A 17,144-nucleotide genomic window follows, 5' to 3' on the forward strand; every position below is an offset into this window, starting at 1 on the left:
ATTATACGTTAATGAAATCGACAGAATTATATATAATAATACACGTAACTAACACAAAACAGAAGAGAAAAAAAGACACAGGCAGATGATATTGACAAAATTAATAATAATAAATATTATGCACGTGTTTGAATGAAATCGACAAAATTTTCGATAATATATCTCTCACGTGCGAGAGAAATCGACGATATTATGCACGAGGAAAAAAGAAATTGACAAATTTACGCGTCACTAACCACAATGAAATTGATGTATTTTCGCACGTGTTTATCGAAATGGACAATTTTTTAAACACATGCTTTTGAAAACGAAAGAAAGAAAAAAAAATAATGCGCTTTAATAAAATGTAACGTAGAAAATGACGTACTTACGATAAAAATACCAAAGAAAATATATTTCAAAACTGACAAGTGTATAGTAATACTTAATCATAAGCCAGTTAAGTATAATGGTCAGAGTGGATTGTCATTTTCAGCGTAGTGCAAACGAATAATAAATGACGATGCAATAAAGCTTGTCAAAATAATCATCCAACGAGATGTAAGAAATCTAGGATTACGACTTCTATGTCCATAACAGGAGCTAATGTCTAGGGAGAGATCAAGCACTTCTGCTTATGACGAGGAGAAAATGCTATTAATTACCATCGATTTTTGATGTGTTTACTGCAATTCTCAAGAAACATGTGCGGTTCTCATGATAAATCGTAAGCATTGAAGACGTAAAATCCGTATACGATTTACATTTTTGTAAAGAGAGAGAAAAATCTGTATTATTAATTATCATATTATGATAAATTGCATATTATTGTAACGCATGTATTATCATAATTTTATGCTTAAGTAGAAGTTGCTATTATATTTCTCATTATTCTAATTCCAATTAAACAATTAAGGCATGAGGAAAGTGGAAGCAGCGATTTGTAACAGATTATACGTAATGTAAGTTTTAAATAAACATTGCTTTAACCGGTTGTATTTTATAAGGAATTTATTAAATCATTAATATTTTCTGCCAAAGCTGTACTTTATTATTGAACAATGTGGCAAAAAGATAAAGATTGAGAAAATAGCAAAATTCTTTCTAATAACAATTTTGTGAGGAAGAATTACGAGGATGAGAAAAGCATTACAACAAATAAGTTTATTATCGATTTCAAATAAAAGTTGAGCTTTCTCTTGATATTTAGGAGGTTATTATCTTGTTTATGGCTGATTTTTTTTCTATTTTTTTGGTTAGAGTTATTATCTCAATGATAAAAGGTATCTATTATTAATTGATACTTTATCTACAAACAATATTGTCCGATATTAATTAATAATAAAAATATGACGATAAACAATTCTATAAATTTGTTTACGTGTTTACTTTTCCGGCTGTTATATAGAAGAGGGAAAGTGTAGCCATTGATCAAGAAAATGACCCATCCCTTAAGAATGTTACAGTTTTGGACTCGGTGGACCTTGAAACTTCGAGAAATGCAAAAATATTTGGGGAGTTTTTCTATAAGTATGGAGATTTTGTGTATGTGGGGCACGATTTTTTCGCCCACTTCAAAGCTTAATAACTCCTGTAATTTTTGTCGAAATTTTCTGAAATTTTGCATGGAGAATTATATATTAGGGATGTTTTCGCTGTTAAATTTTGATGATTAAAGGTCGAGAGGGTGGGGAGATAAAGGGAATTACGTGTCGCATCTCGAATGGGGTTAGACTTAACGAAGATTTTACTCATTAGCATTTACAATTCTTTTATAATCCCGTCTTTCCCTTAAAATTAAACCTTTTTGGCATTTTATAATAATAATAAAAACTTTTAAAATTAAATATTGTAACAGATGGCGCCACACGCAATTTTAACGTTTTTTGCTGGGAAAGTTAGGCAACTCGTCGCTGAAAAAAAATTTTTTTTTAATTTTATTGAATTATCATCATTATTTAATTGAGAGAAATTGGATTTTAGCCTGCAATTGTAGACAATAATTTAGATTTTCCAAAGCCTGATTATCTGTCAGATTGTTAATTGATATTTTTGGAGAGATTTTTATTAAGATAATAAAAATTGAATGAAGAATGATAAAGTGTCTCTTTCTCCAAAGATAAAAATGCAATAAAACAGTATTAAAGCACTTTATATGTAATAAGAATAAGTATATAAAAAATTTGAAGTTATAAAAATGAATTTTTATTAAAAAAAATCACAAATTTTATTATCAGTTTATTATTTTCTGAGAACTTTCTATAAGTAAAAAGTGAATATTGAATTATTTGAAAGATTTGTGGAAATCATAAATAATTTTTAAAAATTATTTATGATTTTAATGAATGTACTACACAGGTTTTACTGTATATTATTGTTTATTTTTAAAAATATTCAAAAAAAAGCAACGTTCGATGATCTACTAATTTTAATTGTAATTAAATTAAAAGTGTAAGTAAATACTATGTAAGTATTAAAATTAACACTAATTTGCCTATAGAAAATTTGTAAATAGAATTAAAGAAAGGGGAGAAAAATAAAATAAAAGTTTCGAAAAGTAAATAAGGGAAGTAAAGGGACATAAGAGAAAATGTATTTTGGAAATATTACAAAAGGACGTTGAAAAAAAATCAGGAAAAAATAACATTGTAGTATGAAATCTTTACAACATGGTATAAGAGAATGCGTAGAAGAAAAATAAGCTTTAGAAAAAGCAGAAGTATTTTTGTTACAGAAATAAATACCGAACGTCGTCCTCTATGGTAAAATTCAATAGAGTTGAAAAAGCAAAGAGGAAAATGTATACGAAACAGTTTGCTACAATTGGTTATGTTATAAAATTATTACTTTCTACTACAAAAATAATATTTCAGAATAAAAAAAAATTGCAGAGAAATAGAACAGAAGTGTATATAAATATATATATTTCTAAAGGAAATTCTATTTGGAAGGGAACAAGATGGATTTAAAACTTCAAAAATGTGTTTTATTATATAAAAAATAATAATAAAAGGAGTAAAGAATGTATTCTCTAAAATAGAACTCAGACTACTAAATGCATACAAAAAATGTGGCCAAATGATAGTCTGTGGGGGCTTTACCAGTGTGGCGTATGCAGTATAGAGTAATGCATAATGGAATCATACTTTAAATCTTCTATTCTATAATTGGATGGCATTAAATGCAAAATTTAAAAATTTAGAAAAGGAACAACGTGATTTAAGAAAGTTAAATAAATGAAATCTGGACATAAGGTGTTATTCTATCAAGTATATAAAAAATAACTCGTAATAGTCCCTTCCTAAATTTCTCTCCCTTTATAGCTCCATTAAAGAGGTGAGGTCGGTTTGCTAAAAGAGAAAGTTGGATGAAGTCCAAGTGACTTAAAGCTTTTTCTCTATGATTATTAGTGTGTGTGGGTGGAAGATTTCGGTTAAGAAAAATTACAATAGGAAATTTGTCTATTTAATTTTTTTAAATTATTTTTTAACGCTAACCTACGAATGACAGTTTTCTGGTAAGCTGAATATTTCTATAGAAAAGCCGCTATCACAGGGTTACTATGATAAAATTGGCCATCCATAGGGAAAGGTGTCATTTAGGAGCCAAAAATTTAAAATGTTTTGTTTTAATCAATTCAAATAAATTCTTTTTTCTCAATAATAAAGAAAAAATATTTGTTTGAAGCTAATTTGCATAATTAAATAGATATAGAACAGTGGTTCCCAACCTTTTTTCATTAGCGTACCCCGTGACACGTCATATCTCTAGATTGTACCGCTCATTTAAGAAATTTAGCGAGTACCCGTATTGTTAATTTTACATATTGTAACTTTAAATTAAAGAGAAAAAAGTAAATGAAAAAATGTATAATAAAGTTGTGGTTGTTGCAATAAACATATTTTACCTATTAATTTTTTAATACTATTAGTTTGTGATACATAATATATTATTTTTCTGCCATAATAACTAACTTTTTTCTGTACCCCTGAACAACCTATCGCGTACCCCTAGGNTAATATTGACATACGATGATTTTAATCGTGAATTATTACATTATTTATAATTAACAAATAATGACGTTGTATTACGTATTGTTACACCAATCAAACATTATTAAATAGAAAATTTTTAATTATGAATTGTTACGTCGCTCAAAATTCAAATTTTAAAATAAACGAAATCGACAACTTAAGAGCCAATGACGAATAAGTGACGTAACAATGCAAAATAAGTAATACATTGTTAATTTCAAAATTCAAATTTTACAACAAAGGAAATCGACAACTTAAACGTCATTTACGTAACGTGTGTCGTCAATATACGTAATTAATTACGTATATTGACGACACGTTGTTACTTAATAAATTGTAATTTTACAAAAGAAAATGAAGTAAATAATAATAAAAATATTTCCATATTTAGAAGGAATTTTCGGTATTTTGAGTACGTTTCATCATTAATGTGTTAACAGTTACAAAACAGCATTGTAATGGATCATTATAGAGATTTCTACATAGATTCTATGATAAAATATTTAGTAAATGGAAGGAATATGGACAGATCTTTTTAGGCATGAAAATATTTGCAAAGTTGCTGAAAGGCTTTTTGTAGTTGCAGTTTCTTTTACTACCTTTAAGAATATCATCAATACTCGGAGCATCCGTAATGTGTTTCTTTTATTATGAGATACACTTTTATACATATGACGTGATATTTTTCTTTTGTAGAATGTGTTGCGTGTTCTTTATTTATTTATTTATTTTTCTTATTTTCTTTCTCAGTTGTTCGAGAATTACAATTTTTTTCTACAATACAATGCGTATAATATTACCCAGTTATAAATGTGTGTAACTCTTCTTATGTAATTTTCTGTATAAAAGTAGACATAAATCTACGAATACATTAAATTTTTAGATACTTTTGTTAATTTTTACGTTATCGTGATTTATTTTTCGTTAGGTTTTGTATTGTTCGTTTTAGATTTATATACTTTTTTATTTTTTAAATCTTACTTTCTAAAAGATGTAAACAAATAAAAATTGATATATGAATACTTTACGTGTAATCTGCACTAAAGAATTATTGTAGATTATGTTTGTCACAATTTTATCGATTATATATTGTTATTTTTCTTCCTTTTATTGCGATTTTTTATTTTATTTTTAGATTAGTGCATTGTTAAAATGTCAATATTGGGTAAGTAAATCGAGATAAACAATAATTTATAGGGTAAATTTTTTAACCTATTTCTAAGAAATTTATAAACAATATATTAAAGTCTTTTTTAACATTTATTATTATTAAAGATTATAAGGAGATAGACGATAATGAGGGAGATAAAGGGATATATATACCTTTATACTTTAATAATATGAGGATATACAATGAAAATCGACAAACAATAACTTAAATTATGAATTATCATTATTGATTTAAAAAGTTATAATTTTATAACAAGTTTTTCAGCATTTTTTTTACACTTTTAATAATTAAAAAAAGTATAAATAACTTGTTAACAATGTTGGGTGCAAATTAAGAGAAAATACACTAAACTTTTTTAAAAAAAGTATAAAATTAAAATTCAGGACGATTGACAAAAGTATTATAAGAAATTTTCACGTTAGTTGCGAGCTGCAAATCAACTTTATTAAACACATCACGTATCGAGTTAGAATAAAAGAACTTAAATAAAGTGTTAAGTCGCAAAATCTTTAAACATAAATTGAGTAAATTTGCCCATGTGTTAAGCATTTTTAACTAATTGATGCAATATTTTAATACCAGATGAAAATTATCATCCCGTTTATTACAGTGGAGTGATTTTCATTAATTTTTTTTAATTATTAAGAAAAAAAAGCAAATTTAACTTTCCAACTTAATTAAAATTTCATTTAGAAAGTTCATTTTAAGTTTAAGAAATGTTCGAAATTATATAATTAAAATAAATCACTCTCGAAAGCGTTGAAGGAGATGGGATTCGAGTCAAAAAACAGAAGAAATTTCTGTTTTTGATATGCAAATTTTTTCGTTTTATCATTGTAAAGTGATGCATCTTGTTTAATCCCCGTGTTTATTGTTTAAGAGGGAAGAATTTTTCGTTTTTTTTTAAATGAAACAAAATGAGAAAGGAGTGAAAACTTTGTACAATGTAAATGAAGATATTCTGTTTAGAAAGAATGAATGTTAAAGTAAAGAGGTGGAGACGAAATTGGTAAAGTAAAATATGCAAAGAGTAAATGAAAGAACAAGAAAAAAAAAGAAAAACAGAAGAAAAAACAAAGAAGAAGCTTTGGCGTGGAATGCTGATTTAAGAAAAATGTGATATTGGTTCGAAGTAAATGATTTAAGAAGGAGAGAATTAGACAAGTTTCGAATTTTGTAAGAAAAGAAGAACGTGAAAAAATAATTTAATGAAAATGTTAGAAAGAAAATAGATTTAAAAAAAATATATATATATATACATATTTAACTAAAGAAATGGGGATTTAAATAAAGTAAAACTAGTTAATTTAAGTATATAAAAAGATAGCATAAATAAAAGATGAAGTAAAGAAAAGAACCATCGTCTTATATAAAAACAAGACGGAAATTGGAATAAAAAAATGTCAAAAATTCGGAAAAAATAAAAAAAAATGAATTTTGTAAAATATAAAAAATTTATATATATTTAAAAGTTTTATAATGCTACGTTTTATTAGAAATTAGGTTTGTTTATACGTAATATAAAACAAAGCTTTAATAAGTGAATAAAATTATATTTTAAATTTACAAATTTATAAAATAATACAAAAAAAAATTTTATTTTTATTTGTATTTTATATATAAAGCTAACACAAAAAAGTACAAAAAAATTGTATTTTTACATACAAAAATATAATAAATTCTTTATACAAAAAATATAGATAATTCCTGTGTTTTATACGAGTTAAATTTATTAATAATCTATAAAATATATTCTATCTCTTCACGCAAAATTTTATTATATTTTGGATACTTTTCAAAATACCCCCCCGAACATTGTTATGAATATTCATCAGACGAATAATTTATAGAAATTTATATAAGAAAATGTTATCTTAGGACTAAAATAAATTTACTTTGGAGATAAATATTTCAAAATAATAGAAAAAGTAATATAATAATAATATAATAAATGATAAGAAAGGTAATAAAAAAAGTAAAGTTTAATGACATACAAGGAAACCAATTTGGAAGTGTTTAGTTGAAATAGGAAAAAATGTTTATGAAATTTCTAATTTTCTTTAAATAAAATTTATTTATAACTTGCCACTCAAACTGGCAAACAATTTGAATTTTTTAAAAATAATAATGAAAAGTAAACAATGTATTTATTTAAAAAAATAATAAATTAAAACAGTAAACAACGCATTTTTTGATAAAATTCNTATCAATAATTGTAAAGTTTGTTTTAACACGAACCATGACGATTTCATAATGAAGGAAGCAAAGTAAAAGTCTAGAACATCTCAACTTCTAGTATGATATACAGCACAAAATACTGTATATATATCTTACGTTTACAGAATTGCTCTCCATTACAAATATACTAAGCAAAGGAAATGATGTAAAAAGTAGAAAGTTAAGGAAAGAAATAGACGGTTATTACCTTTAGGATCACTGAATTTATTTTTTTAAAAACTGAAGAGTAGTATTAAAGAAGGGAGATTGGAAATTGAAAACCAACGAGGAGTCCAAAATATCAAAAAATGGAGTGGTCGAAACTCTCAGAAAGTAATAAAGCCATATTTCCATCAGAAGTTTTTCTCTTTCCATAGTAGTATTCTAATAGTAAGTTGGTTGACTGTTACCACCTGCGTCACGTCAACCCAATTGTATCTCATTTCTGACACCCTGACCAGCTGGTCGTCCCATCTTCAACACAAATCAATACACTAACCGTCTGCCTAACAGATAAAATTGCTCTGCAAATATCAAACCCCGTGTGTTTGTTCTTATTCACTTTTCGCCCTTTATTAGTTAAGTTTATTACAAATTTTCTATAACTTTACTTGTTTGCTCTTCTTTATGATCTTTTCTAATATTTATGACTTAACTATACATTTATATTTATTATATGGATTAAAAGTAGATTTTTTAGGAGGAACAATTTTATGAATTTTAAGTGTTTATAAATTTATGAAATTTTTAGTTGTAATTGTTTGTTAATCTGATATTTTCGTGACTGATAAATCTGCTTAAGATTTAATGATTTTAATGTTTCGTTTACGAAAGAGGTAAAGTTGATTCGAAATTAAATTGCTTAATTTCATGTTTCTCGTACATTTTAATATAATTTTATTTATGTTAAATGATTGAGAATTTCTATATTTCCTACATATGTAGCGCCATTTAATATAAGCTAAATTGTTAGCAAGCATTTCTCATGCTTACAATCCTTGGGCGTTATCCTATAGGCAAAAAAGGACAATTGCCTGGGGCCCTCAACAATAGGGAACCCTAAGACAATCTTTTATAAGAAACTATTTCTCCCGAAGAAAAATGACTGAAGCTGTATACGGGGGCCCTTAATTCAAATACTCCTAGGCCCCATGAAGCTATAATGCGCTACTGAATGCCACACATTTATAAGGAAAATAAAGTATTAAAAATGAAATTTTTTATGATTAATTTTCTCGATTTCTCGCATTAATTTAATATCTGCATAAGTTTAGCAAAAAAAAAAAGACAATTGGAAAAGTCGTGAGAATAGAATAGATAGATAAAATAAAGTATTATATTTGATAAAGTTACACGAGTGAAAAGTAGGAATTTGAAGAATGATGCATAAATAAAATAAATAAATGAATAGTTTGATGTTGGAATCAATAGAGAATTCGTTTTCCAGTGCAAACGAATTATTGATAAAATGCAGAAAGAATAAAATAAATAAGCATGTAACATAAAAATATAAAAAGAAATAAGTCGAAAATAAGTCCGTGGAGATGACATTTTAAATTTTTTATTCCACTTCTGCACGCTTATAAGTGAAGGAAAAAATAGAAAGATTTGATGCAAATATTTGTAAGAAAATATTTTAAAATGAAAATAACACGAGGAAAAAAACACATAAAAATAAAAAAAAATTAAATAATAAAAATATATACATTTTATTCAAAAAATCTTCAAAATAATCATAAAAAATTGTTATAAAAATAGAAAAATAAGCAAAAAAATAATAATTTATTCTTAGTGTTACTCAAGCCTAATATAAATAAAGTTAATATAAATAATAATAATATATAAATAAATAAAGCCTAATATAAATAAAGTTATGAAGAAGAAGAAGTAGTGTTACTCAAGGGGAGTGATATCGCCGATAGAATGCAAAAAAATAAGTTATTTGGGGGATCGGAAATTAATTTTAGGTTTGAAAATATAATTTGGTATCATATCAGACGGAAATTTAAGAGTATACAAATATATTTAAATTTTGTGAGGAATAATAATCTAAAATGTCCTTTTTAATAAGATTTCTAAGAAAAAATTGGTTTAAAAATGAAAAATAACATTAAAAATTGTAAATTAAACAAGAAATTGTATCAAATATCCAACTGATAAAAAAAAATTATAACGAGTATTCACACGATACAACGTTACTAATTAATCTTCAAGAGGATAAAAAGCCGAGAAGATACAATACAAATGTGTTGTAGAAGTGTACAAGAACAAAATAACAAGTAGGTAGAGGCAACAAGAAAATTCCATCTTCATATATATATATATTTCTAGCATCTTTGTTATATATTACACGACAGAAGATGATAAAAAATGAAATATAAGATAACAAATGCGTGAGAGATAACATAAATTGATGAATTTCTCAAACAAAAAATATAAAGAAATACAAAGAAATAACACAAATATGAATCATTAATATACATTTTTGATAAAGGATTATGGAATCTTATATATCAGAAATACAAAAATAAATAATGTAATATAGAAAAATAAATAAATAAATCCACATTATCCAAGATATCCTCTCGTCTAAATTCAATTTATAACTTGTTATCTACTAATTGTTTTCTATAAGATATAATATACTTTAACCCCGTTCTTAACCTGAAGTTCACGCACCCCCAAGAAGGATGTGAGGATTTACATCACAGATACTTAAGAAAATAAACATTAGCTGTTACTATTTACGAATTTATATTAAAAATTTCTTCAAAAATTCTTCCTACATCATTAAAATCCACCCCAATTTTACGTTTACTTGAGTTTCGCTTCAGTACAGTTCGGGGTTTTTCGGGGAATTTTTCCTAATTGCTTAAGCTTTAACTAAAATTAGAGTAAAATATACACTAGAAAATGGTAAAATCTATTCCATTAAAGAATTTTTCCCCATAAAACATCCACATGAATAATTCTTTTCCATGTGAATGCGAGATCCTATTTTAAAATTTCAACTGGTATGAGATGCAGAAAATGCTAAGAATCACTACTTTTACCAAATATTCAAGAATAATTCTATAACAAATTAAAATAAAAGAGGTAAAAGGATAATCTAATCATAATCTACTATAATTTCTAATTTCTAGACGTGTTTTTTTTAGCACGAAAAGGAAGAACTTGTCATTTTTACAGCTCTTTGTTTCACATAATTTATAACTGTCCAACTAATAAAATATATTATCGACTGTATATATGTCCGGATATTAAGAATAATAATAAAATTATACGACTGATAATAAATTAAATTAATAAGATTTGCATAGTTTAATAACATTTCTCTACGCTTTTTGAATGTTGATAGTGATGGAAAAGTGCGAATTTTATTAAATTGGACATCGTCGACGTAATGCTATCTTCGAGGCAACGTTGTGAATGCTTTAACATTTCTGGAATTTGTTAGAAAAGTAAAGTAGTAAAGTAATTTTTTTGAATATCAAAAGATTTCCTGTGCAATCAGCGAATACTGCATTGTGAAATTGCACCTTGCATACCTTTAAAACTATTTTTTAAAAAGTATTTTTACGGTGATTTTTAGCTATATTTGCTTTTGTAAATTGCTAGAATATGTATTATTATATCATATTATATATAATTACAACCATTTTACGAACATAAAAATGCAATTTTTTTTTCTTTTGAGAATTTAAAAAAATATTTTTGGAATTTCTACAATTTCGGATGTTATTCTTTAAAGATGATAACTTCACAAAATATTTCAGGAATTTTTCATGTATCTAAGTTCCTTATTGAAGAAATAACGATATATATATATATATAAAATTGAGAGTTTTCGATATTAAAATGACAAAATAATGATGATTTATCATCAAACAATTATTGATGACGATTCTTACTATTGAGTTTAATATTTAATTTTAATATTTGAAAGAGGAAAAGTAATGTCTTTAGTGTTATATAACGAATAATTATTCGCCTTAGGATATCGAAAACTAAAGATAAGTTGCATTGATAATCAATTCTGTCTCACTTATTGGATGCATTAGAGTTTTGATAGTAAATAAGTGCAAAGTTTTCTCATTGTTTGTCTATCAGAATATTGAAACGATGAGGAAATTATAACCATAACCTCATAAACACGAAGTTTCACCTTTCGATCTGCTATTGATAGCCTGAGTGGATAATTGTGTATTGCAGGAAAGCCGAAGCGTGAAAGAGAACCTCATTGTTCTTAATGAAAAGTTGGTGTTGCACAGAAAGGGAATGTTATTCATCCGAATTAATTCTATGGCAAACAACCGAAGGCTATTATAAGTTTCTAGCAATACATAATTTTTTAAAAACTCTGGAAATATTCGAACGATATAGGAATGTTATGAGTCTTACATCAATAGACAAACTTCTGTAAGTATTGGTAAAGAACTCATAAAAGTCTCATCAGATTCTTGGTTGGTAAAACGTAAAATGATTGTCGCATAGATGGAAAGTCATCTTTTAAGTGTCATTCGCACGTGTAAAGTTCACTAAAAGACAAAAGAATTGAGGCAATACGTCAAAAATTATTGAAGATGTTCAATTCACTCTTCGAAGACATTGCAAGACTAATTTGCATAAATTTTTTGATAACAATTTAAAATATTCTAAAAATGATAAATTAGAAATTTAAAAGATGTTCAAATATTCTAAATTGCACGAATTTTTTATAATTTTGAAGATATTTAGAGATTTATATCAATTCATTTTGGCAATTTTGAATCGATAACGTATAAAAACGCTTCGTATATAAGTAATTTATAATAAAAATTAAAAAAATAAAGAGTTTAATTCTTTAACATTTAAATTTACTTAAAGATTTAACACTTTAATACATAAGTAGTGCTCTGATATATACGTAAGATACAAAGAATGAAATTAATTTTGAATAGTTAAAGCGACGATTGGTAGAACATTAAAAAGTGTAGGATCGCTCAGAACAAATCAAAATAACCAATTAAATAAACCAATAGATACGTAGAAAACAATCCCCGCCGACTTTCGAATCGATAACCAATCAGCGAGAATTTAAACAAACGTCATTAAAACTTTTATGCTCTATTTCTTACAAACATCGCAGAGGACGTAAAATGCTTATAATAATTTATTTTATCAGTGTCTAAATGGATGTTTTTACTTAAAATTTTAGATTTTTGAATATAACTGATATACTCACACAAGTCTCAATTAAAGTATGAAAATTTTCATAGTAGCTTCCAAGATTTTTCTAAATCTCTACTTATGATTTACAAAACTGGAGTTATAAGAGATGGAAAGAAGATATGAAACAAAATCGGTTGAGAATAAATTTATGTAAAGTATATCATATATAAATACATATATATATCACATTTTCTCTGGAGATTTTTTTAGAAGAGAACTTTCTTCACTTTGTTTTTTCTTTCTTTTTGAATTACTACTCTGGGATTTCTTTTGATCGTTTGTATTTCTACACGATTGTTTTCTTTGTTTTTGTTTTCTTCGATAGGTTTCAATGAAATCTTTCTTTATTTCTAACAAAAATCTTACAACACTTAAAAACAGAAAAAAAACAATTTTAGATCAAAATCGAATTGCTTACTTTTCTCTTTTTTTTCTTTTTTTGGGAAATTAATACACGATTCTCACAATATATTTTCTAGAAAAATGTCGTTTTTTATATTCGAATTTAAAATTTTCATATTTCTTTAAAATAAAAAATTCACGTGGAAAATTACACACACACAAAAATCTCAAATTTCATTGTGTAATTGTGTTTTTAATAATTGATTTTTATTTAAATTGTAAGATATTTTGTAATTTTTAGTACAAGATGTAAATTTCATTAAATTTTTAATTTGTAATTTGAAAAGTTGTGATTGGATTTCATATATTAACGTTTATTAATTATAAAATTTAACATATTACTTTAATGTTATATGAGTTCGGTTTATTAAAATTAAAGAGTATTATGAAAATAAATCATTTATAACACGAACACAACAAAGGGTTAATATTAATATTTTTCATTTTATATATTTCAAAATAATTTATATAGTTTATTTTTAACAAAAATTATATTTTATCAATTATTTTGATTTAAATTGTAGAAATTCGTGTTTAGTGAGCCATATTTCATTCTTTTTTCCATTATTTATGATAGAGAAAGTTCTATATCATTTTAAGCGTTGAAAGCTTAAAACGATATTTACGTGAGTATTCAAATATTCTAAAATTTTAAATAAATTAAACTTAACTTAAATAAATTATTATAAGCAACATTTGACGTCCCCTGCGATTCGCGTAAGAAATAGAACATCAAAGTTTTAACGACGTTTGTTTAAATACTCGGTGATTGGTTATCAGAATCGAAAGTGGGCGGGGATTTGTTTCTTGCGTAAGAAACACTTAAAAATATTATTTTTAACAGTAAATTTAATTATAAACGCATAAAACTTAATGTATTCAGTACATAATGGGCGTTTAAAGCGATTTAAAATTAGGGATTATCAATAAAAATGATGATGATAAACTTACCCCTTTCACGAACTCTTTCCAGAACAAAGGTGAATTGATTCTGTGTTCCTGGAAAATCAACAGTCATCAATACATGTTCTTCTTTCAAACGTCGACGAGGAGCTAAATCCAGTAGAGCAAATGAGACATCGGAGTGAGAGTGAATGAGTGCTGATTGCAAAGATGATGTAAGCTCTGGAAAAAAACAAAAAAAAAAAAAACTTGGATTTATAAAAAGAATAAAAGAAAGTTTTATGTAATCACAATAGATACATGATTTATTCTGTAGTTCTTTTAGAAATTCCAAATGAATTACATGGCATGGGTGGAGATGCTTGATCCTGCTTTACTTGTACTACATCATAGTTTAAATTTAAGCGATTTTTCACGAGTTGTTAAGATGTTTCGACTTTCTAATCAGTTTTACTTTACTTGTTTCGCGGGATTTTATATGTTAGAAACTTTTTAAAAATATTTTTTTAGATATATTTCAAGTAATAAAAAGGTGAAAAAGTGAGTAAATAGTATTTGAAATGGGATTCGAGAAGTTGAAAGACAATTTTCTATACGAGTAGAAATGAGCTTTTTTCTTCGCATTTTTCCCCCTGATGATGATGATGATGAGGATCATCTAGAAACTGATCTAATGTAGGAGATAAGATTGCTAATATTTTTCAATTTTAATAATTCTCTGCAGAAATGTCTGAAAGTTTTAAACTCTATTTAACTTCTTAGCAACGTGTAAAAATTTCTAGAATTAACTAGCTTAATTAGTTTATAGTATTATAAATGTTAACTTATTTTTTAAACAATGTCTAAAAGTAAAAAAGTTTATTGCTTAAATATATTTTGCAATTGAGATATTCTTTCTGTTATTGTAAAAGAAAAAATATTATTGTTTAATACGAGTATTTGCTCTTAATACAAAAATTATGTGCTCTCCTCTAAAATTATACTATAAAACAGTATTATAGAGAGAGTATACTGTTTAATCTTGCAATAGAAAAGAAGTCAAATAGTAGAAAAGTTTATAGTCGTATTTCTTAACAATATTATGGAGAAGAGTTAAATTTTTAAGGTAAATTATAGAAAGGGGCAAAACAATATGGTGGATACCATTAAATATGTAATACTTTTTTTAATGAGAATATTGCTTAGGCTATATTACACAAAAATAAAATTGTTTAACAAAATTATGAAAAATACAACATTGCTTAACAATATCATAAAAAATTAAATATTTACAACGTTTTTGTTTCAAAATAAAAGTGAAGATATTGCTTAAGAAGACAATTGCAAAAAAAAATTATAAAGTATATTGCATGAAATGCTGTATACGAGCACACGGTTATGAAGTAGTATAATTTGCACCAAAAATAATAAAAATGCTAGCAAAATTATATGATAAAGGAAATTTAAACATTGGAAACATATAGAAGAGAGGATCAGCATCACGTGTAATAATTTCGTTTCTACTTCACAGATATTAAAATAAAATTTAGAAATTGATACAACAATTTCCAAAAAAATAGATAACATAAAAATGCGAATGAACATTAATATAAGTTTAAAAAATAAGAATTTTTTTTTGACATTTAATTTAACAAATCTTTCAAAATAATGCAAATCAATGACAGCTCTGTAGTGTGAGATATTATTCAATTTTTTCTTCTTAAAGATATTGAATTTTCTCCAAAAGAAAAAATAAAAATTAATTTAAATTTCATTTTTCCAATTTCAACCTTTTTATTAATAGTAATATAAAAAATAATAAAGAACTCTCCCCAGTATAACGTGTTATTATCGTTACAACACTACAATTATTTAATATATTATTGTATTTTATAATAATTAAATTATTTTGTAAATTTAATTTTAAAATGTCACTTAAAATATCTGAAAATATTTTAATATTTAATATAATACCACAAGAGATAAAAATGAAATAAATTTAAATATTTTAATTAAAATTTTTTAAAAAACAATTTAAAACTTTATATTTATTTTTTAAATATGTTATTACTAAATATATATATAAGCTATATATTTAATTATAGAATGCCAAAATATATTAAAGCAGTAAAAATTTTTATGTTGTAATTTTAAGAAAATAATCTAAACTACAAATATCAATAAAATTTCTTAAGAACTTTCGAAATTTTAATAATTTAATTTTTAAAAATTCGAGTGTGATTTTTCAATGCTCATAATGACACGTTCTAAAGTTTCATAGCGAAGAATTGAAAGGAAAAAAATGTTTAAACATAAATAAATTAAATAATAATGCATAAAATTTTGCATTAATATCAATTTAAAGAATTTCACAAGCATTTTGTATCGAAATTCTTAAAGAAAATGCCAAAAAAAGAGAAAAAAAATCAACTCTGTAGAAGAGAAAGCAATCAAATTTTAAGTTAAGGATCAATACACTGTCTTTTAAATTTAATGATATAAAAACAATTTAAATTAAAAAATTAAATATAAAATAAGTTTAATTTTTAAAAACAATAATAAAAAATTTAGGAAATCTCATTAATTCGTTTTTTTCTCTACATTTAAAACATATAAATTTATATATTTTGAATATAAAAAAGTTATATCTTTTATATATAACTTAGATTTTTGAAAATGATTTTAAGCTTAAAGTATTGGATATATAAATATTAATTTAATTTTAAACTTGTAATTTCTAAAATTTACAAATTATCGAACAGATCCATGAAGAAGTAAATATGAGAATATGCAGCCATGCAAATAAAAGTGTTAGTATACAATTTTTAATGTATGAAACATGAAGAATATTAATCATCTTTTAGAGTGCTCCTGTCATATCTTTAGTTATTCATGAAAGAACTCGTTAACACATAAAAGTATATTTTTATATTACATTAAAATATAACTTTTAACACTTTCTGCAGAATGAAATTTCCAAACAAACTTTTTACTAACTTTAAAAATACTTAAACTTCATTGTTTAGAAGAAAAAAAAACAAATTTTTTTTACCGGTGTAAATTTCTAAGAAATTACAAAAATGTAATTTACATTAATAAACGAAATTAATGAGAAATCGCATTTATTAATTAATATAATTGTATTTTTTCAGTTTAATTTATTTTTATTCTCTAATTTTTTTATAATAGAATTACACTTAATATTATTTAATAATTTTTAAATTAATGTGCATATTAATATAAATTTT

At 24.8% G+C, this 17,144-nt stretch overlaps 1 protein-coding gene across 1 annotated transcript in view; it reads right to left on the reverse strand.

Annotated features, from left to right (window-relative positions):
• LOC111628402 (cartilage oligomeric matrix protein-like) overlaps positions 1 to 17,144 on the reverse strand; it is a 123,877-nt gene that overhangs the window by 105,978 nt on the left and 755 nt on the right. Inside the window, exon 2 of the mRNA XM_023372176.1 lies at positions 13,966 to 14,139. Coding sequence (XP_023227944.1) covers positions 13,966 to 14,139 — 174 coding nt within the window. The remainder of the gene's footprint in view (positions 1 to 13,965; positions 14,140 to 17,144) is intronic.

This window comes from Centruroides sculpturatus, unplaced genomic scaffold (genome assembly GCF_000671375.1).
Source record: "Centruroides sculpturatus isolate CEXI.00-Female unplaced genomic scaffold, Cexi_2.0 scaffold582, whole genome shotgun sequence".
Classification (NCBI taxonomy): Eukaryota; Metazoa; Arthropoda; class Arachnida; order Scorpiones; family Buthidae; genus Centruroides; species Centruroides sculpturatus.